This window comes from Sminthopsis crassicaudata, chromosome 1 (assembly GCF_048593235.1).
Source record: "Sminthopsis crassicaudata isolate SCR6 chromosome 1, ASM4859323v1, whole genome shotgun sequence".
Classification (NCBI taxonomy): Eukaryota; Metazoa; Chordata; class Mammalia; order Dasyuromorphia; family Dasyuridae; genus Sminthopsis; species Sminthopsis crassicaudata.
The window spans coordinates 396,900,941-396,919,927 of NC_133617.1; the positions used below are offsets into that span (position 1 = coordinate 396,900,941).

The 18,987-nt window shown below is 39.1% G+C and overlaps 1 protein-coding gene across 1 annotated transcript; it reads left to right on the forward strand.

The window, feature by feature from the left end:
* The first annotated feature begins 2,034 nt into the window (after positions 1-2,034).
* On the forward strand, positions 2,035-11,987 carry LOC141554575 (uncharacterized). Its single transcript, XM_074286591.1, has 5 exons — positions 2,035-2,051; positions 3,143-3,200; positions 7,989-8,106; positions 10,628-11,009; positions 11,152-11,987. Exons 2-5 carry the CDS (start codon positions 3,146-3,148, stop codon positions 11,599-11,601), a joined length of 1,005 nt encoding a protein of 334 aa, XP_074142692.1. The 5' UTR covers positions 2,035-2,051; positions 3,143-3,145; the 3' UTR covers positions 11,602-11,987.
* Positions 11,988-18,987: the final 7,000 nt, after the last annotated feature.

Consider the following 18,987-nt stretch of genomic DNA (forward strand, 5'->3'; position numbering starts at 1 on the left):
CATATGAATTTTGTTGTTATTTTTTCTAGGTCATTAAAATAGTTTCTTGGGAGTCTGATTGGTATGAAGATTAGTTTCAAAACCAGGATGAGCTGAGTTCAAGTTCTACATCTGACACATCAGTGTGGCCCAAGAAAACGCTTTGAACCTCTCAGTGCTCGGGTCAACTCTCCAAGACTGTACCACCCAGAAGGCATTATCTTGCATTAAAAAAGGGAATTTCATCACCCCAGAGTTTCCAATACTAAAGAAATAATGGGTCTTATCCATGTTATTGTGTATACCTTTTGCACCAGATTTAAATTTAGCTCATTGAATTGACTCATGGTTTGATTGAAATAGCAGAGTCATCTTAAAGTTTTGGCAATAAGTATTGCATAAAGGGTGAAAAACAGAGCTAACTAAAAAGAGTTGGGCACTTGATAAAATGGAATCCCTGGAACCCAAAATAATGTTGAAAGGATCCTGATAACATAGAATCCAGAGATGTTATTACATCCTTAGAATGTAGACCAAAGAATATCAGAACAGTAATAATTATTGAACACAGAAGAAAAGTCATTAGCCCTCTGAGACCTTAAATTAGAACACAAAATGTTCAGAAATAGAGACCTTATATTACAGAATTCCCAATATGAAAAATTCCTTAGAGATTAATTTTCCTTGCAGTGGCAAACTAAAGTCTTCAGAGCTTAAATGACTTCCCAAGGTTTTACGGTAAGGCAGTGTCCAAGCTCCAGAGTAGAACACAGTCTATGTATTTCCCAACCAACATTCTTTCAGCTGCAGCCTAATGTCAGAAGTTAGTTCAGAATTTGCAGGATGGCATATGAGAATAGCGTGAAGGTTCAAAGACATAAAAAAGTCCATAGAGACAAAGAGACTTTTCTTAATAGTTGTAAAAGGAAGAACAGGGAGAGTGATTAGACAACAAAGTGCTGTAAGGACTTTTTGTTTTCCCCAAGTCTTTCCCTGATACACATAAACTAACCAAATCAGCTTGTGAAATTACACAATTCTTGCTCAATGATGTTTTCACAAGGATAAATTTGGCCCATCAGTAAATTTGTGTGACATCCTTTCTACCACTCTTATGGAAGAACGGAAATGGAGAAAAAGAAGTTCATTGTATTAGGAGGTTCCAAGACATTTTCTTTTAAGCCTTCCCGCTACCCTGACCCACCCCAGGAACCTGATAGAAATCTATTAGAAGGGCCAAAAACAATTTTCTTGGGGAAGTACTCATGGCCTGGCCCTGTTTATTTCATTTCCTTGAACTAAGATTCAAGACTTTGGGCAACAGAGTGCCATTGTTTTCCACATAAAAGTCTGGATAAGAAGAAAAAAGAAGAGATGTGGGGGCTATAAATAAGATGGAGACAGTTGAATACATATGCCTTGTCATTGCCTGAACAGACCTGAAGGGTCTCACCAGCCTTCCTCTGCTCTTCAGTACCATATAATGGCCCAGAAATTTGTAGACTATTGGAAAAGGAAGGGGCCTGAAATGTTGTCTACTCCAATCTACTCATCATACAAAGGAAAAACTAAGACCCCAGGATGGGAAATAATTTAGTTTTATGAGATCAGGTCCATAAAAACCCAAGTATCCTGATTCTAAATCTAGGGTTCTTTTGGATATTAATAAACTATACTTCAGAACCTAGGGACAATCTCCAATTGCCTGGGAATCATTCATCAGGGTCCAGAATAAGGATCCCTCTTGGCAGGAGGAAAGGGATGGACTCATTTCTTTGTTGCCCCTATAATATTTCTTTTATAGAGGGAGAGACTGCATATAGGCATAACTACAGATCCAGGAACATTTCTTAGCTGACTTCTGATAAACCCTATGTAAAGTTCATTATTTGAGTGGCAGCTGTCATAAGTAGCCTTGAGAAGTCTAAAGGGAAGCTTTGGAGGGTTGTCCAGGAAACTGGAATGAGCCAACTGGCACAGAGAAGAACTCACACAGCATCTAAATAAATAATAGGTGAATATAAATCACCTGGGTGAGTGGAGGCCAGCAAAGCAGTTCCAGCCTAAAACAGGTAAGCAAGAAATGGGGAAGAGCATGGACCCTGGGAGCAGATGTGAGCCCAGAATTTGGGGGGTGGTGATGCAAATAGGGATGGGAGTTCTATACCCAGCTCTAAAGATATCAGAGCTTTCAAAGAGCAGAAGAGGGAGATAAGAAGCTATGATCAAGGAAGGTTCAGAAGGATGAGACAGAATAGGAGAAAGAAATTTGAGTCCTTTGAAACGCTAAATGGTGCAATGAGTAGAACTCTGGGTGCAGAGTGAAAAAAATACCTGAGTTCAAATATGCTCTAATCACTTACTAGCTATGACTCTAGACAAGTTATATAAATAGCTTCAGCTTCCTCATATGTAAAAAGAGGTTAGATTTTTAATGGCCTCTAAGGTCTCTTTCCAGCTCTAAATCTATAAATCTGTATACTAGATATTCTTGCTCTCTACAATCATTTCTCCTTCTTTCCTAGCTTTCTCTCCAGGCTTGGTTCCTAAGCCTCACCTCTGAAGGACCAGGGGTGGAATCCTAGCTCTCTGCAGCTTACTATCTGTTTGACATCAGACAAGCGACTTCCATTCTATTGGTTTAATTCTAGATTTCTAAGATCCTTTTCAGCTCTAAATTCTATAACATGCTTCTTGGCAGACAGATGTAGGAATACAGCTGCAGACCATGGCATACCTTTTCAGACATCACCAAAATATTGATATATTTAATTTGACTCTACTTATTACAAAGGAGGGCTTGGGATTCAATGCTGTGGAAACACTCATGGCAGGGGAGGGGACAATAAGTAATGAAAAAACAAAAAAGCATCGGTAAAATAGTTCTAGAGATATAGAAGAAGAGAAAAACTTCCTGAAGAATAATGAACAGGGTAATTTAGTTACTACCTTGTTAAATTTAAAAGCCCTGCAAAGAATAACTATGTGGAAAAGGTACATTTGAATTCAGGATTTAACATAACATTTTTGTTCTTTGTACACAAAAATGTTTGTGCTTATTGACAGGACTTTAAGTTAATGATTCGAAAATAGGAAATTTAGAAAATAAGTAAATAAATCATATGGCCTTATGCTTTTTTATGCCATCATATCTTCTTTGCAGACCATGCGATTCTTCCTGGTCCTTGTTGTCTTGGGGGGAATAGCCTGCAGTCTCCATGGTAAGTCTTGATCCCTCCCTCTTGGATTTCTGTAAAGACATCTTATTATGTCCACCTTCCCACTCTTACCCATCTACTGTGTGGATTATGTGACATAGGACGTGACCTAACTATAACAGGGATTTCTAGATAAATTTCAATGCCCTGCCAACCCATGCCCCAAGAAAACTTAGAGCTTTCTCCATGTGGAAAGCAAAAGGGCAGCCATAACTGGGCAATCATCATTCCTTTGTTTCTTCTAGAAGAACTTGGCACTGGAATTATACCTATCACACATGAGATGTTTGTAGAGTAAGGGAATAATTGTTTTTTGTTGTTGTTATTTGTTTGTTGTTGTTGTTTTTTATTGATTCCAGGACAGTTTCCAGGTACCTTCCTTGATCAGGAAAGATGAGGGTACTTGGAAGCAATTTCATCTCAGATAATAGATTAACCTCAAGGGCAGCTAGATGTCATAGTGGATAGAGTGCTGGCCCTGGAGTCAGGAGGGCCTGAGTTCAAATCTGACCTCAGACACTTAATATTTCCTAGCTGTGTGACCCTAATTGCATCAGCAAAAAAATAAAAAAATAAAATAAATAGGTTAACCTTAGCCAGTTCCACTCCTCTCTTACCAAACAGTTGTTACATAATCAGTCACAGATAGCAAATACTTATTTATTTAAAGCAAACAAGTAAAATGGAAATCTGGGAAGCTATCCAAAGTAATTCAGGTAATAAAAAAACCAAGCATAAAAGGGGCTCTGAGACTCAGGAATAAGTTGAAATATCCGCTCAAATGGATAAAGAAAAATCTCACCCAATTCAGTCCACTTTTGGTTAGTACTAGGAATTGTGATGTGTTGGGGTTCCAGTTCTTCCTCACCAGCCTATAGATCTTGGGGCCACTTATTCACTATTCAAAGTTTCCATCTTGCCTCCTCTCTCCATAGTCTCTCTTCTTTCCCTGCTTTTTTCTCAAAAATCTCTCTATCAAACAGGATTCTCATTTCCTCACATGTATGCAGCAATGCAGGGCTATCCTTTGAAGGACTGCCTATGAATGGGAATACACTAGAAAGCTTGGTCATCTCTGTTTTCTCCCCCTCCTTCATTTGTTCAGATCAACTGTCAAGCCAAATATGTTAGAGTTCTCAAATGTCTCTTGTAACCAGCCCTTCCTTTCCATCCCTACCACTCCCTTTATCATTTCTCAACTGGTAATAGCCACTTGACTCCTTAACTCCATTCTCTCACCACTGTCAGAAAGATCTTCCTAATGCAAGGCTTGAGCCACATCCCTGCTCTTATCAAAAATGTGCTTACCAAAAAATAAATAAATAAATTCCTTATTTGGGAGTTCAAAACCATTCCCAGTCTGGTTTCTGTTTATTTTCTCATCATTGAAAGGTCTCCCCTTCACACATTCTGGCTTGGTCACCTGAGTTACTAGTCATTACCAGTCTTATTCTTGACTCTGTGCACTCCCTTAGACTGCTTTCCAAGACTGACACTGGCTTACTCGATGCTCATCTCTCTACTTCTCCTTTGAGATCATGCTCAAGTACCTTCCCTGAGAGCCCCAGCAAGAATTCATCCCAATTAAACAACTATCTAATAAGTGCCTACTATGTTCACTCTCTCTACCCTCCAGAGCTCTCTGTTAATTAAGTAGTTCCTGCCCTCAGGAACCTTATATTCTACTGGTATTGACTTGTTCCTTGAATCTCTGTTTCATCACAGCATCTACTTCAGTGAGTTGAATGGGATGGAATACAATTTGGCTCAAAGGATTTCTTCAATGTTTCTGAGTCTAAGGATACTTCTTGTGTATCAAAAACTATCCCAAATGCCTCATGATAGTAGCTGTACCTGGGAAACACTTGATAAAAATAAAGCTTTGACCCCTTTCTATATAGAGAAATTCTTCAATCCCCCTCTGACTTCCCACATACCCCACATATAGTCTCTGGCCCAAACCATTGTTCTAAGATAAGCAGGCCTGTGGATAGAGCACTGGACTTGGAATCAGCAAGACTAAGGATAATCTTTGACACTAATTGGATCTGTGACCCTAATCAGGTCACTTAACCACCATCAGCGTCTATTTTTTAGGTATACACAGTTATAGCCCTTTTGGCAAATTGTTCTTTGGGTCAAATTATTCTCTAGAATGGTTGTGTTAGTCCAACCACAATTTATTAGTCCACATATTTTTCCTCATCTCCTCCAGCATTTCTCACTTCTGATAGGTATGAGCTGGTACCTCAGAGTCATTTCATTTTGCATTTCTCTAATCAAGAGTGATTTTAAAAAGAAGTTTTTCATATGACTATAGAAGGCTTTGATTTCTTTTTCAGAAAACTACATGTTTGTACCTCCATATTAATACTTTTGTGTTATTTAAATTTCCTTTCCCTTGTTTTTAAAGGTCTCTCTTCAGACCTCTTGTAGAACTTCTTTCTTAATTGAATTGTTAAATTTAACCAACTTTTGTCTAGATGTTTGCAGCCTTGAGGTTATGTTTTGTTTTTTTGTTTGTTTGTTTGTTTTTCTGGAGCTGACCTGCAAATTTTTTTCTATTGGTATTTCATTTTCTATATTCAGAAATTCTGGGAAGTTCTCTTATATTACTTCCTGGATTGTATTGTTGAAGTTTCTTAGTACTATTGTGTTTTCTGGGAAACCTGTGATCCTTGGGTTGTTCTTGTCTTTGAAATCTGTATGTTTTGCTTGCATATTCAGCACATTTTCTTTTAATTTTGTTGGGTTTTGCTTCTTTTCTTCCAGATTGTCCTTCATTTTTATATATTTGTATTGCCAATCTATCGTTCTCGCTTTTGTTTCTCTGGTGAGAAACAGATCCCACTTTTCCTATTCTGCTTATTAGTTTTTCATTATGTGCCATAAATTCTTCTCTTTTCAATCTAATTTCTTTTTTGAACCATTGAGAATATGTTGTGGATCCCCATTCACATCATACTTTACAAGGTACTCTATCATCAGATTTTCCTTTCCTTTGCAGTATATTAATATTCATAGATGCCTCAACTCAGTTACTAGGTCTGGAGACTTTTCTTCCTTTTGTTAATGTTTTCCCTATTGATTTGGTTATGACCAAGGTTTTTAAGTTTTCTTCCTTCTGCGGTTTTTGATCATTTCATTTCTTTTTTTATTCTGATTTTCCCCTGTTCACTTTCTGACTCTGTAATGGACCCTACACCTTTGATGGTAATTTCCTTGATGAATGGAACTCAAAATGTCCTAGCCTCCTCCCATGCTGGGTAGTTCACAATTCACCAGATTATATTTCTTTCCCTGGTGACTTTTGGGTGTTCAGAACTTGTCCCAGCCAGATGTCATGCCTTAGTGGAGTGATCCATAGTCCAGGACACACATAGTGTCCTATCTCACTCCCTCTACCTTTGTCCTTTAGCCTGCCACTGGCAGTTCAGAGAGCTACCTTCCATGTGCTATGGGATTATCCACCCTACCATGAACATCCATGGAAACAGCACCTCAGACTTTTTCTGTAGTGGTTCTATAAGATTGTGTCCCATAGCATGTTGTTGCTCTGGGGAATTGCCACTGTAGCGACTGTCCATTACAGCCCAAGCCAGCTTCTGCATTTTGGAGCTGGAGTCTCCTCAGCACTAAGAAAAGGGAGGGAGGGGTATGGAGTATGTGATTGGGTTTTGTTACAAACCCTCAGGTCCTTGGATCTACTAATGCAACCTCACTGCTGGTAGCATGGATGATGGGAATAGAATCCAAGTGAGCTCAGGCTTAGTGAGCATCAATTCATGGATGTGGGGGAGGGATTACCTTCTTTTGTATTCTGGGTGTCCTAGACCATGGAGAGAACTGAAGTTGCTTTATTTTTGTTGCATAATCTCTGTTTGAAAAGGTTTGAGAGATCCCAAAGTGCAGCAAAAAAATGACTAGTTCTCCATCTTGTTGCTTATGAGATCCAACTATTAACATTATTATTGTTGTTGTTAGCAATATCATTATCTCAACTCCCTTCTAGTTCTAAATCTAAGTTCCATCTTGAGTCCTTTAAAGTTTCATCAAATAATTTGCTTCACAGGAACTGCCTAGATTTCCTGAACTGTGAGTTGTCTTGCCCTCTATGTTCCTCACAGAGATTCCTCACATCATCCTTATGGATCACCTTGTACCTACCATTCTTACTATTTCCTTAAGCCTTTGCTAAAATACTAAGTCTTTAAGAGAAAGTCCACAGGGGAGGCTTCATCACCATTATGTCATTGTCATGTGCATTCAAAACAAGCCATTCCTCTTGGTGGAATTAGGTCCCTCTTCCTCACTGCCCCAGAAGCTTTATCTTCTTTCAAGGCTCTACTCAGCTGCCACCTCTTTCATGACTTTCTTGACTCCCCCATTTGTTATAGTTCTCCCCCACTTTAAAGCACCTCCTGTTAAAGTACTTCAGTATATACGCCATATATTCCTGTGGTCCATCCTTACTCCCACCCCCAGTAGATGTAAGTTCCTTGAGGGCAGAGACTGTTTTGTTGCCTGTATCCTCATTGCCTAGAAAAGTACCATGCACATAGTGGGCACTTCACAAATTGACCCAAAAGAAATCTAATCCTCACTGAAAGCCTGTAGGGTTAAACCTATTTTCCAAGTTGGCTCTCAGAGAACCAGAGGAACTTGCCCCAGGCCCACCCAAATGAACTACAGCAGAGACCACTTGGAGATCTCTGAGGTCTCCAAATTCCTAATGTTCCTCCACCTGTCACACCTCAAGAGCAAAGCTTCTCTTCTTGCTGTCCCTTCTAGGTGTACATTCTTACCATTTCTTCAAGGATGGAGGCCATTTCTCCATTTTTAAGGAACTTGAAGAGAAAATTGAGGGCTTCGAGTTCTTCTTTGGACCAGTACTTGGCCTCTTCAAAGGGTAAGTGGAACTCTTGGAGTCCTCAGGCCCCACAGCCATGAGTCAGGGGGTTCACTGCAAAGTTCCTCTGCTCCAACCTCCACTCCTTGTCCACAGTCCACCTCAGCCTTCCAACAACAATATAAACAGAGTTTGTACAAGCAAAGAGCACTGAGAGTCAGGAGACCAAAGTTCTGGCCTAGGAGTCCCAAAAGTCCCACTAATTTTCTGTGTAAACCTAGAGAAATCATGACTTCTCTAAGCTTTGGTTTCCTCGTTGCTCTAATGATGATGGGATTGTATTAGATGCTTTCCAAGATTATTTCTATTTCTTACATTCCCAGAGACTGTTCCAATACTTTAGGTTCTCAGGTCCAACATTCTATGTTCTAAGGCTTCTTCCAGTTCTGAGCCTATGATTCCAAGTTCCTAATGGCACAAGATTCTATACTGAGTTTTGCACATAGAACCTCTGCCTTCTGAGGACCCCAGTAGATATACTGACATAGGACATGACCTGCAGAATTAAACCATAGGTGTGAGGGGATTGGGATTATGAGATTGACTGGATGGAAGGGCACATGCATGGGGAGAGACAGACTTGAAAAACCACCATTCTCCCCATTTTCCATTCTGTCTACTCCCATCCCAGGACCCATAAGAATCCCAACTTTAAAGAACCCCAAGCTTGGGGACCATAACCCTGCAGTGTCTAAAACCATTGACACTCTAAGTGTCTTTTGCCAGGAAATTAGGCTGATCCCTCACTCATTGGCAGATACCCATTATTCTTAGCCCTATTTCTAAATCTTAGGTTCTCACTTCTCCTTTTCCTTATTCTGCATGCCTTGTCCAAGCCATGAAAGAAAGAATGAATAAAAGAGTTAATAAATGAATATTCACAGAATTATAGAATGTTATCACTGACAATAATTTTAAGATCATTGAGCCCAGCCCCTTTCCTCTGCAGATCATATAGAGCTAAGAGGGACCTCAAAGCCCTGCTACTACATCTCTGTTCCTCATTTTGCAAGTGAGGAGACAGACATATTGCTGGAAGCCCAAAAAGAAGGCCAGAAAAGTAAAGTTACTAATTCAAATTTAGTTAGTAAGCCTAAGGACCAAGATTAAAACCCAACTTTGCTGACTCTACATCAATTTCTCTTTTCTCAATATCATCTGGTCTCATTGCCTCAGAAGAGGAAGGACTTAGCAAAAGATAGATGGTATAGCAAGAAAGAATAATAGGATGTTCCTCCAGAATATCATTTCAATAGTAATCTATGGTTTAAAAACTTTTTCTTTACAACCAAATTGTAAGGGGAATCGTGCAGTATTAACATCCCAATTTCACAGATGAGAGAATTATAATCCAAGGAAGATATTCCCAAAATCACTGTTTATTCAGATACACAAAACACATCACACTCTAGGACTTTTGACTCCAAGTCTACACCTTTACTATTATCCTGGGATTGTTGAATATAGAGAAGGCTCTCTTTTTTGAATCTGGTAATAAGATGAATTGCCAAGAAGGCTGGCAGACCAAATTCAGGGCAGATATCAGAGATCCACTAGGAGAACACCCTGCACAACCAAGGGAATAGGTCTATGGCCCTCCTAGACATTTTCTGCATGCTTTGGAGCAAGTCATTTCATGTCACTGTTCTCCGTTTCCTCATATGTAAAATGGGAAGGAAGGAGGGCCTGAACACTATGACTTCTAAGGTACTTCACAGACTTGAATCCATTGACAGAACCATCAGGACTTAGCAACTACCCCTTAAAAGGGATTGTCACATAGAAGTCCTCAGTGAAAGTTTGTTACTAAGAGTATTATAGATTCACCCAATGCCAGAGCCTGAAGAGTCCCCAGAGTATACAATGTCAGATCTGGGAAAGCCTTAGAATATAAAACAGAACATAAGGGCAGCAATAACCCCTAAAACATATAGAAGAGAATGTGAGAATGGGGATAAACCTTTAAAAATAATATTCAAACACCTCACTGTCTAGATGGGAAAGAAGTTCATTTATAAAATTTGTCTTGATGCTGAACTGGAGACAAAGAAATTACAATCCACATTTATTGAGCCCTTTTAAGTTTACAAAGTAAAGTGTTTTCCTCACAAGTCTGTGAAGTACTACAATTCTTACAATCCCTAATGTTACAAATGAGGAAAATATGACCTAAAAAACTAAAACCTCTTATCCAATATCACCTATGTAATAAAGTTCAGATATGACCTAAAATATGAACGTGATCTCTTTGCTCCAAGTTCATCATTCTTTTCCACTATAGTGTCATACAAATATCTCTAGAGATAAGACATCATGAAAGAATTTCTGGCTATTAGATATGCAATGGAGGCTTTAGGATCTGCTTTCCCAGAGATTCCAAAGAAAAGAAAATATGAAAAACATGCAAGTTCACTTCCATAATTTAGTATTCAGTTTGGGGAAGTGTTTCCCTATCTAGAGGTAATAATTAGGGGAGATAACTTGGGTCCAAAGGAATTTTAAAACTTTCCTTTTTTTCCAGTATAAGACTTAAAATGAATAACCAATGGACTAAAACAATTGGATTTGAAAATAGAAAGTCTGGGAAATTCATCCTCTGGAAAAATGAAAATATTAAAAAAATAACAACCTTTAGTAATCTGTGCATCCGCTCTATAATAATAGAAACCGATGCTGGAAGAATTTTTAAAATTGGGAATCCAGTAGGGGTGAGTTCCACTATCTTTCCCCCTAGGAAGGGATTGGTATTCAATGGCATCAGTGGTTATTTTGACATTATATGTATCAAAAGAATGATGTTTCATTGGACATACATGCCTGAAACAATCCCCACACCTCCTAAAACCACTCCAGCTACACCTGCTAAAACCACTCCAGCTGCACCTGCTAAAACCACTCCAGCTGTACCTGATAAAACCACTCCAGCTACAACTGCTAAAACCACTCCAGCTGCACCTGCTAAAACCACTCCAGTTACACCTGATAAAACCACTCCAGCTACAACTGCTAAAACCACTCCAGCTGCACCTGCTAAAACCACTCCAGTTACACCTGATAAAACCACTCCAGCTACAACTGCTAAAACCACTCCAGCTGCACCTGCTAAAACCACTCCAGTTACACCTGATAAAACCACTCCAGCTACAACTGCTAAAACCACTCCAGCTGCACCTGCTAAAACCACTCCAGTTACACCTGATAAAACCACTCCAGCTACAACTGCAGAAAACACCCCAACTGCACCTGCTGAAAACACCCCAACTGCACCTGCTGAAAACACCACAACTGCACCTGCTGAAAACACCCCAATTAAATCTACTGAAAACACCCCAACTTCACCTGCTGAAAACAACACAACTGCACCTGCTGAAAACACCACAACTGCACCTGCTGAAAACACCCCAACTGCACCTGCAAAACACCCCAGCTAAATCTACTGAAAACACCCCAACTGCACCTGCTGAAAACACCACAAATGCATCTCTTAAAATGTGAGCAAGAATTTCCCAAAGTTCAACTGAGCCCCTGTTGAAGACACCTCAACTTAGCAACTGCACTGCTTAGCATCTTATAACTATTGACCACTATACTAAGTCATCTGTCCCTTCTAGAAAAAGATCTAAAGCTGTAGTTATTCTGAGTTGCTTTTTTAAAAGACTATATATTCCATGACCTGGACTATACTTCCAGAGACTGGAACCAATGGCTGGCCTAAAGATCCTGGAATCTAGAAGGAGAGAGGGTAACCATAACCCAGGTGATGTGACTCCCCAAGAAAATGCTGGTCTAAAAAGTAAAGGAAGGAAAAAAATTCAGACTGTGAAGAACATCCTGAGGGGATTTAAGAGTCTAATCAATCAATAAAGCTTCTGCAAAAGCTATATCCCAATTTGTAAAGTGTGTTCTTTGTTGGGAAATGAATCTGGAAGTAATGAGAGCAGATGTGGTAACAACAGAAGCTCTCACTGGGATGTAAGAAATCCTCAAAACAGGGAAAATAGGGACTGTCTTCTGTAGAATGGGGAATTGAGTAAAGTCAGGAATAGCAATGCTTTGATTTCTTCTTGTGGGAACAAAAAAGCATAAAAGGTCAGTGTGCAAATGCAGGGAACATCTGCATACTTTGCACATGTCTATTTTCCAAACCTTGAAGTATTAGCGCACTGAGCAGAGTAAGGAACCCTGGGTTCAAGTATTATACCCTTACCTATAGATGCTCTTAAAAGCATTTTTTCTTTTCTTTTGCACTTCTGATATCTTGGGGTTTACACTAGATTTCTTTTTTAAGGACCACGCCTTAATCCCAAACCAATCTGATTCTCATTGACCACCAATAGGTCCTAGACCAAGCCCCATTGGTCATTGCTTGGGTCCTGGTTGGCTCAGATTTAATATAAATAGCAATCATTTCTGCTTTGGCCAGAAAGCCTGAGAGTCTTTCACTTCCACTTTCATTCATTCATTCATTTATTTGGACTTGGTGACTTAGCCTTAATCACTGAATGGGCTGCCTAAATCAAACTGACACCTGTGGAAGACCTCAGCTTAAAAAAGGTCAAGGTTTCCCGTAACATCCAGGGCCATCTCCAAATCTATATCTTACCATTGGACCCAGATGGCTCTGGAGGGGAAAGTAAGGCAGATGACCTCCCTTACTTAAATCCATTTCACTTGCAGTCATGACATCTCTGACATCATATCATCAAGAATTAAGGACAAACAACAATAAGTAACAACTGATTTTAACATTTTCTAGAGCTATGGGGCCAGGTGGACTGACTATAATCACCCTACCCCACCTCAACTCAGTTTCCTCATCTGTTAAATGAGGGAGGTAATTGTGCACTGAGTTACCTCATGGCATTGGGAAGACAATGCTATATAAACTGTGACACTCAATGCAAATGAAAGCAGTGATGCAAGTTAATGACCTCCTCTTTGAAATACATCAGGAGTCCCCTTCTATATTCAAAGTCTAAGTTAAGAACCCTGATCTAGAAGAGGGCTTCTTAAACTTATTTCATTTATAACTTCTTTTCATCCAAGAAAATTTTAAATGCTCTTGGGTATGTGGGTATATAAAATAGGTATAGAAATCAAATATTTGTTCATAACAAATCATTCTGTGAACTCCACATTCAATTACAAGACTCAATATGGGGTTGTAACCCACAGTTTAAAAAGCTAGGATCTAAAGTATGCTTTAAATCATCAAAAATATAAAATAACTCTGATCTCTGTCCAAGCTGCACCATTTGGTTCTTTTCTGTTACTCCATGAGTCTCCAGCCATAACACTCAAGAATTTGTAATGAAAACAGTGGATTTAGTTACAAAAAAAGGTACAGTCAACACCCACATTATCCAGGGACTTGGGGCCAGCCTCCCTTCTCTCACCTAGATGCACCAGGCACCCCAGTTCTTTCTACTTATCTTACCTCTCCAGTTTGCTCTTACAATAGCAGATTTAAGATCCCAGAGAACGACTATTACCACATGGTTACAACCAAACTCTCTCATATACTAGACATAACCCTATTGAGGAAAAATCCATTTTTCCTATTTAATTATTCCAGTTCTTAAGCCTCCATCTAATAACATTTTAAAATTCATTTTTTAACATTCTTTTCTTCTTAAATTTTGAGTTCCAAATTACTTCCCTCCCTGAGTTTATATCCTATATGCAGGGCCAGCAAAGAGTTCCCTAAAAATCTTTTTCTGACCAGTTAATTGAACCCTCTTTTACTATTTCTGGGCTGAGGACATTCAAAGCTTCTGCTGCTACACTGTGCTACATATGGAATCAGGATCCAAATAAATCCTGTGTCATAGACTTCTCCTGCTGACCTCTTAAATTTTAAATTTTAAGCAGAGAAAAATGTCTCAGCCCATCCTTTCAAAAGCTCTACCACTCCAAAATTTAATTTGAAGCATTGTTTTCAAATTGTTTGGAGGTGAATGTTGGAAAAATTTAACTGGATGCCTGCCTGTCATCCATTATCTTAGCTCTGCTCTCATTTTGTATGTTTTCTATGGAGACTGCTAGTTATTCACAAAAATAAAATTTTCAGATTCTGAACATAACCATTTACTTAATAAGTCAAAAAAGATGATATAGACACTAATTTATTAAAATGCATACTTAAATAACAAAATATGTATATGAACCCAAATCACACTCTCCCACTAAGGCATTCAATAGTTTCCTTTGATGGATGAGTACATATTTACAGCAACCTGGCAGGAAAAATAAATGAAGGAAGAAAATTTATGTGCTTAGTATAACTCACAACTCTAGACTGTAGTTTTCAATGTTCTTGGTTTGTTCAGAAACCACACAGTTCTACTTCTCTGCTCTGCTCATTACACAATTATTTGTCCTCACCAATCTTCAGCTAAATAAATCTTCTCCACTGACATTCAAATATAGCCTTTATGAGCTTTTTCAATTAACCATCATCCTTAAAGGGAGTTTAGAAAATGTTAGCTCATAATGTCAATAGTAGTTCTCTTTAAACCAGACAGTTGCCAAGATCTTCAATAGGGCTGTGTCTAAAATAGACAGTTCACCAGAATACAAAAACAGCTACAAACTTCCCCTCTGTTTTTCTTTTTTTTAGTCATAGAGCATGTCTAGTGTACAAATGAGGGAAGGTACCTAACTTGCCTCTCTTCCAAAGCCTCCAAGATAGTCTGTTTCTTTGGCACCCTCAAAACTGTTTTTTTCATATTCACATTTCTCTAGTTTTTTCATACATAAAAGAAAATTATCTGCCTCTTCATAACATTCATTTGTTCCTACATAAATTAGGTATCACTTCACAGTGTTAATAAAGAGATCCAGGTCTTCAAATATGTATCACAGACCATTTCTCTCCTAAACTACCCAACTGTTTCTTTATATTGGTTTGTTGGTTGTTGCCCTTCATTCTTGAAGAGGACCAAAGTGACATGACTAGGTTAAAGTCGAGTTACAGTGTGTTGGACTATGGCTGATCAGACCAATATAAGCTCAGAATGCTCTGCCACAGGTCAGATACAAATAGTCTCTATGAATATTTGGGGTGGACTCTAACTTTGTACATCTTTATCTCTTGTGAGGTAATCCAATTCTGCTTTGCTGATAGAGCACAGTACTTTCTCTGATGAGGGTACACCATGTTAGATAGTCCTGTTGCTGTGTCTTCCATATCATACAATACATTCTAAAGTTCTTAAATGAAAACTTGGGAGGGCCCTTGTATCCCCTTTTTCTGACCATCTTGTGAGTACATGCTCTGTGTGAGTTCTCCATAAAACAGTATTTTTGGCAAGTGTACATTTGGCATTTGAACAATGTGGCCAGCCCAACTTAGCTGTGCTCTCTGAAGTAGAGTTTAAGTGCTTGGCACTTTAGTTCAAAAAGGGACCTCAATGTCTAGTATCTTATCTTGCCAAGCAATCTTCAGAATCTTCCTAAGACAATTCAAGTGGAAGTGACTCAGTTTCCTGGAATGGTATTAGTAGACTGTCCAGTTTCACAGGCATACAACAATGAAGTCAGCACAATGACTTGTAGATTGATTTGGTAATCAGTCTAATATCTTTTCTCTCACACACTTTCCTTGGGAGCCTCCCAAACAAAATGCATGTGTCAACCTCATTATCAAGGTGTACATCCCTGGAAAGTATACTCCCAAGGTAAGTGAACTTATCCGCAGCATTCATAACTTCACCATTTGCTGTAACTGATGGTTCTATGTATGGATGGTTTGGTGCTGTTGATGGAACACCTGTGTTTTCTTGGTGTTAATTGTTAGGCTGAAATTAGCACAAGCAACAGAGAATTGATCCATAGTTTTTTGAATCTCAGCTTTGGAGGTTGCATTGAGTGCATATTCATCTGCAAACAAAAAATCATGTACCAACACTCCCTCCACTTTAGTTTTGGCTTGTAACCTTTTCAAGCTGAAGAATTTACCATCAGTGCAGCAGTTGATTTTGATTCCACATTTGCCCTCGCTGAAGGCATTTGACAACATGACTGAAAATATCATACTAAAAAGCATTGGAGCTGGGCAGCTAGGTGGCGCAGTGGATAGAGCAACAGCCCTGAATTCAGGAGGACCCAGGTTCAAATCTGGTCTCAGACACTTAATGCTTCCTAACTGTGTGACCCTGAGCAAGTCACTTAACCCCAGCTTCAGAGGGGAAAAAAAAAGCATTGGAGCAAACACATAGCCTTGTTTCTCTTCATTGGTGACTGGAAAACCTCAAAATCATTGTCCATTGTCCAGAACCTGGGCAAGCATGCCATCATGAAATTGATGTACTATACTGGTGAACTTCTCTGGGCAACCATAAACCTCATGACAGATAATATCAAAGGCCCTGGTCGGATCTGTAAATATTGTATACATACCTCTGTTCTGCCCCTGGCATTTCTTCTGGAGCTATCATACAGTAAGCACTATATCAACTGTTCTCAGTCCCTTCTGAAGCCACACTGACTTCAGGTAGAGCACCTTTTTCCAAGTGTAGGATCAGCTTATTAAAAAAGAACTCTGGCAAGAATCTTGCCAGTAATGATTAAGAAACAGACCTCTATCCCCCATAATTGTCTCAGGACAATCTATTCCCAGTCCTCCCATTCATGAACCTGCTCAATACTGGTCTTTCTATAAATCATAAAAGCTCTTGTTACTATCAGCATAAAACTGAATTTCCTCTGAATTCTTATTGAGTCAAGAATCCTGCATCTCTCTAAGCTTCACTTTTACTTTATTTTTGATGGAATCAAATGCTATCTTCTTAGAGATGAACTATCCTGCTGGTACACCCTGCAGAGTTTTTATTTTTCATTTAACATCTTTTAAAATTCTCCATTATTTTTCATCAAACTAGTCTTGATGTTTGCTAGTGTTCTGCCCCAGATGATCAAATGCAGTGCTGTACACCAAATCTCTGAAAGCTACCCAGGTCTTTTCTGCTCTGCAGTTGCCAACTATGTATTGGTTCAAATTGCCTTCCCAGGTCAGCAACAAACTTTTTCTTCTCAGAGTACTCTAATCTGTTGACATTAATTCTTGCCTTGGGGCTGCTGCTTACATTGAATGCAAATATTCAGTTTGGAGAAGATGAACAGTCCACCACACATTGCCTTTGTCATTCTCACATCCTGACTGTCTCTTCTCTTACAATCACAAAGTTTATTAAATGCAAATATATTCTGCAAGGGTGCATCTATGAAGTTTTATTACTTTTAGGTAAATAGAACACACTGTTGATGACAAGAAAGTGATGAGATGCAGAAGTCTTCAGTAGAAAGTCTTCAGGAGAAATTTTCCAAATCCATTTCTCCCAAAGACTCCCTGCCATGTCTGGTAGTCTGAGTCTACTTTAGCATTAAAGTCACCCAGAATTATGTTTGTTCTTTTTTGGCACATTGATGGTAAGGGTTTCCAGGTCTTCATAAAATTTTTCTTTGACCTCATCAGGATTTTTCATGATGGAGCATAAGCACTGATGATAGTGACATAGTGTAGGAGACAATCACATTGTCATGAGCCTGTCATTCACTCCTTTTGGAAGCCATATAAGCTTGTTTACTAGATTAGCTTTGATTGCAAAACCTACACCAGCTTCACAGTGTTTCCTTTCACTGAGACCACTCCAGAAAAATATGTATCTGATGAGGTTTAGATTTATGGAATCAAAATGGGATTAAGGTTTCTAGTGGTCAGGGAGTTAAATGATAAGGTCTAGAGGCAGGTTCGGGGTTCAGAGAACCAAATAGAGAGGTTTGGCTCTCCTGCACTCCCTTGGAATTTGGCACAAGGGAAGGGAGTTTTGTGGACTCCCTTCTGGCAGCACAGAGGTTCTCTGTAAAGGAATTTACAGACCCAAAAACCTAGATTGATAAAAGAGGTTTATTATGGGGATTGGAAGCATAAAGTCTGGTTAGGGAAATAGGTGAGAATAAAGAGAGGATAGCACTGGAAAAGAATATTATTCCAGCGGGCAGATCTATGGAAAATGGAGCTTTGCACTGAGAATGCAGTTCTCAGTGAGCAGAAAGTCCTGGTATCTGAGTAAGCCACAGAGGTCCATCTGCAAAGACTTTAGTGGATGGAAGCTCATTATATTGCTTGTCTTGGTGGGGGTTGGGATATAAGGTGTAATCTTTGCTTTTTATTGCTTTTTATTGCTTACAGGTTTTTTTAAGGATCTTTCAAAGTTCCCTCACGGTACTTTTGTAATTGTGCCTATAAGTATCTGTTCTATCACCTATACTAGGATTAGTTAATGTTTTGAAGATTAAGTAAGATAATTTGATCAATTGTGTTTTAGGACTAGGTGTCGCTCAAAATGGTCAGGGTTAGCTGAAATCTTTTAGGTGTAGGCTAAATGCTTTAGTTAAGCTACATTTTGATATTCCAAGTGCACCTTCCAGTACACTTACCATGTTACGACTTATCTACTCTTTTTTACATACTCTTATTAGGTATAGGTAAGTTACTTTGTTGAGGAGGGTGACGGGCGGTGTGTGCGCACCCTATTGCCATTTTCAATTAAGCTCTCTATTCTTAATTTACTGCTAAATCCTCCTTCATATCTTTATTTCAATAGATATTTCGTTGTGTTCTAGAGTAGAACATTACTTCCCCCTCCATATGCTACACCTTGACCTAACGTTTTTATGGTTTCATGATTTTGCTCACTTTTGAACCCTATTGGGGTGAGCTGACGATGGCGGTATATAGACTGTTGGGCAAGAAGGGGTGAGGTGTATCGGGGTTTATCGATTATAGAACAGGCTCCTCTAGGAGGGTCTAAGGCACCACCAAGTCCTTTGAGTTTTAAGCAGTGGCTCGTAGTTCTCTGGCGAGTAATTTTGTTGTTT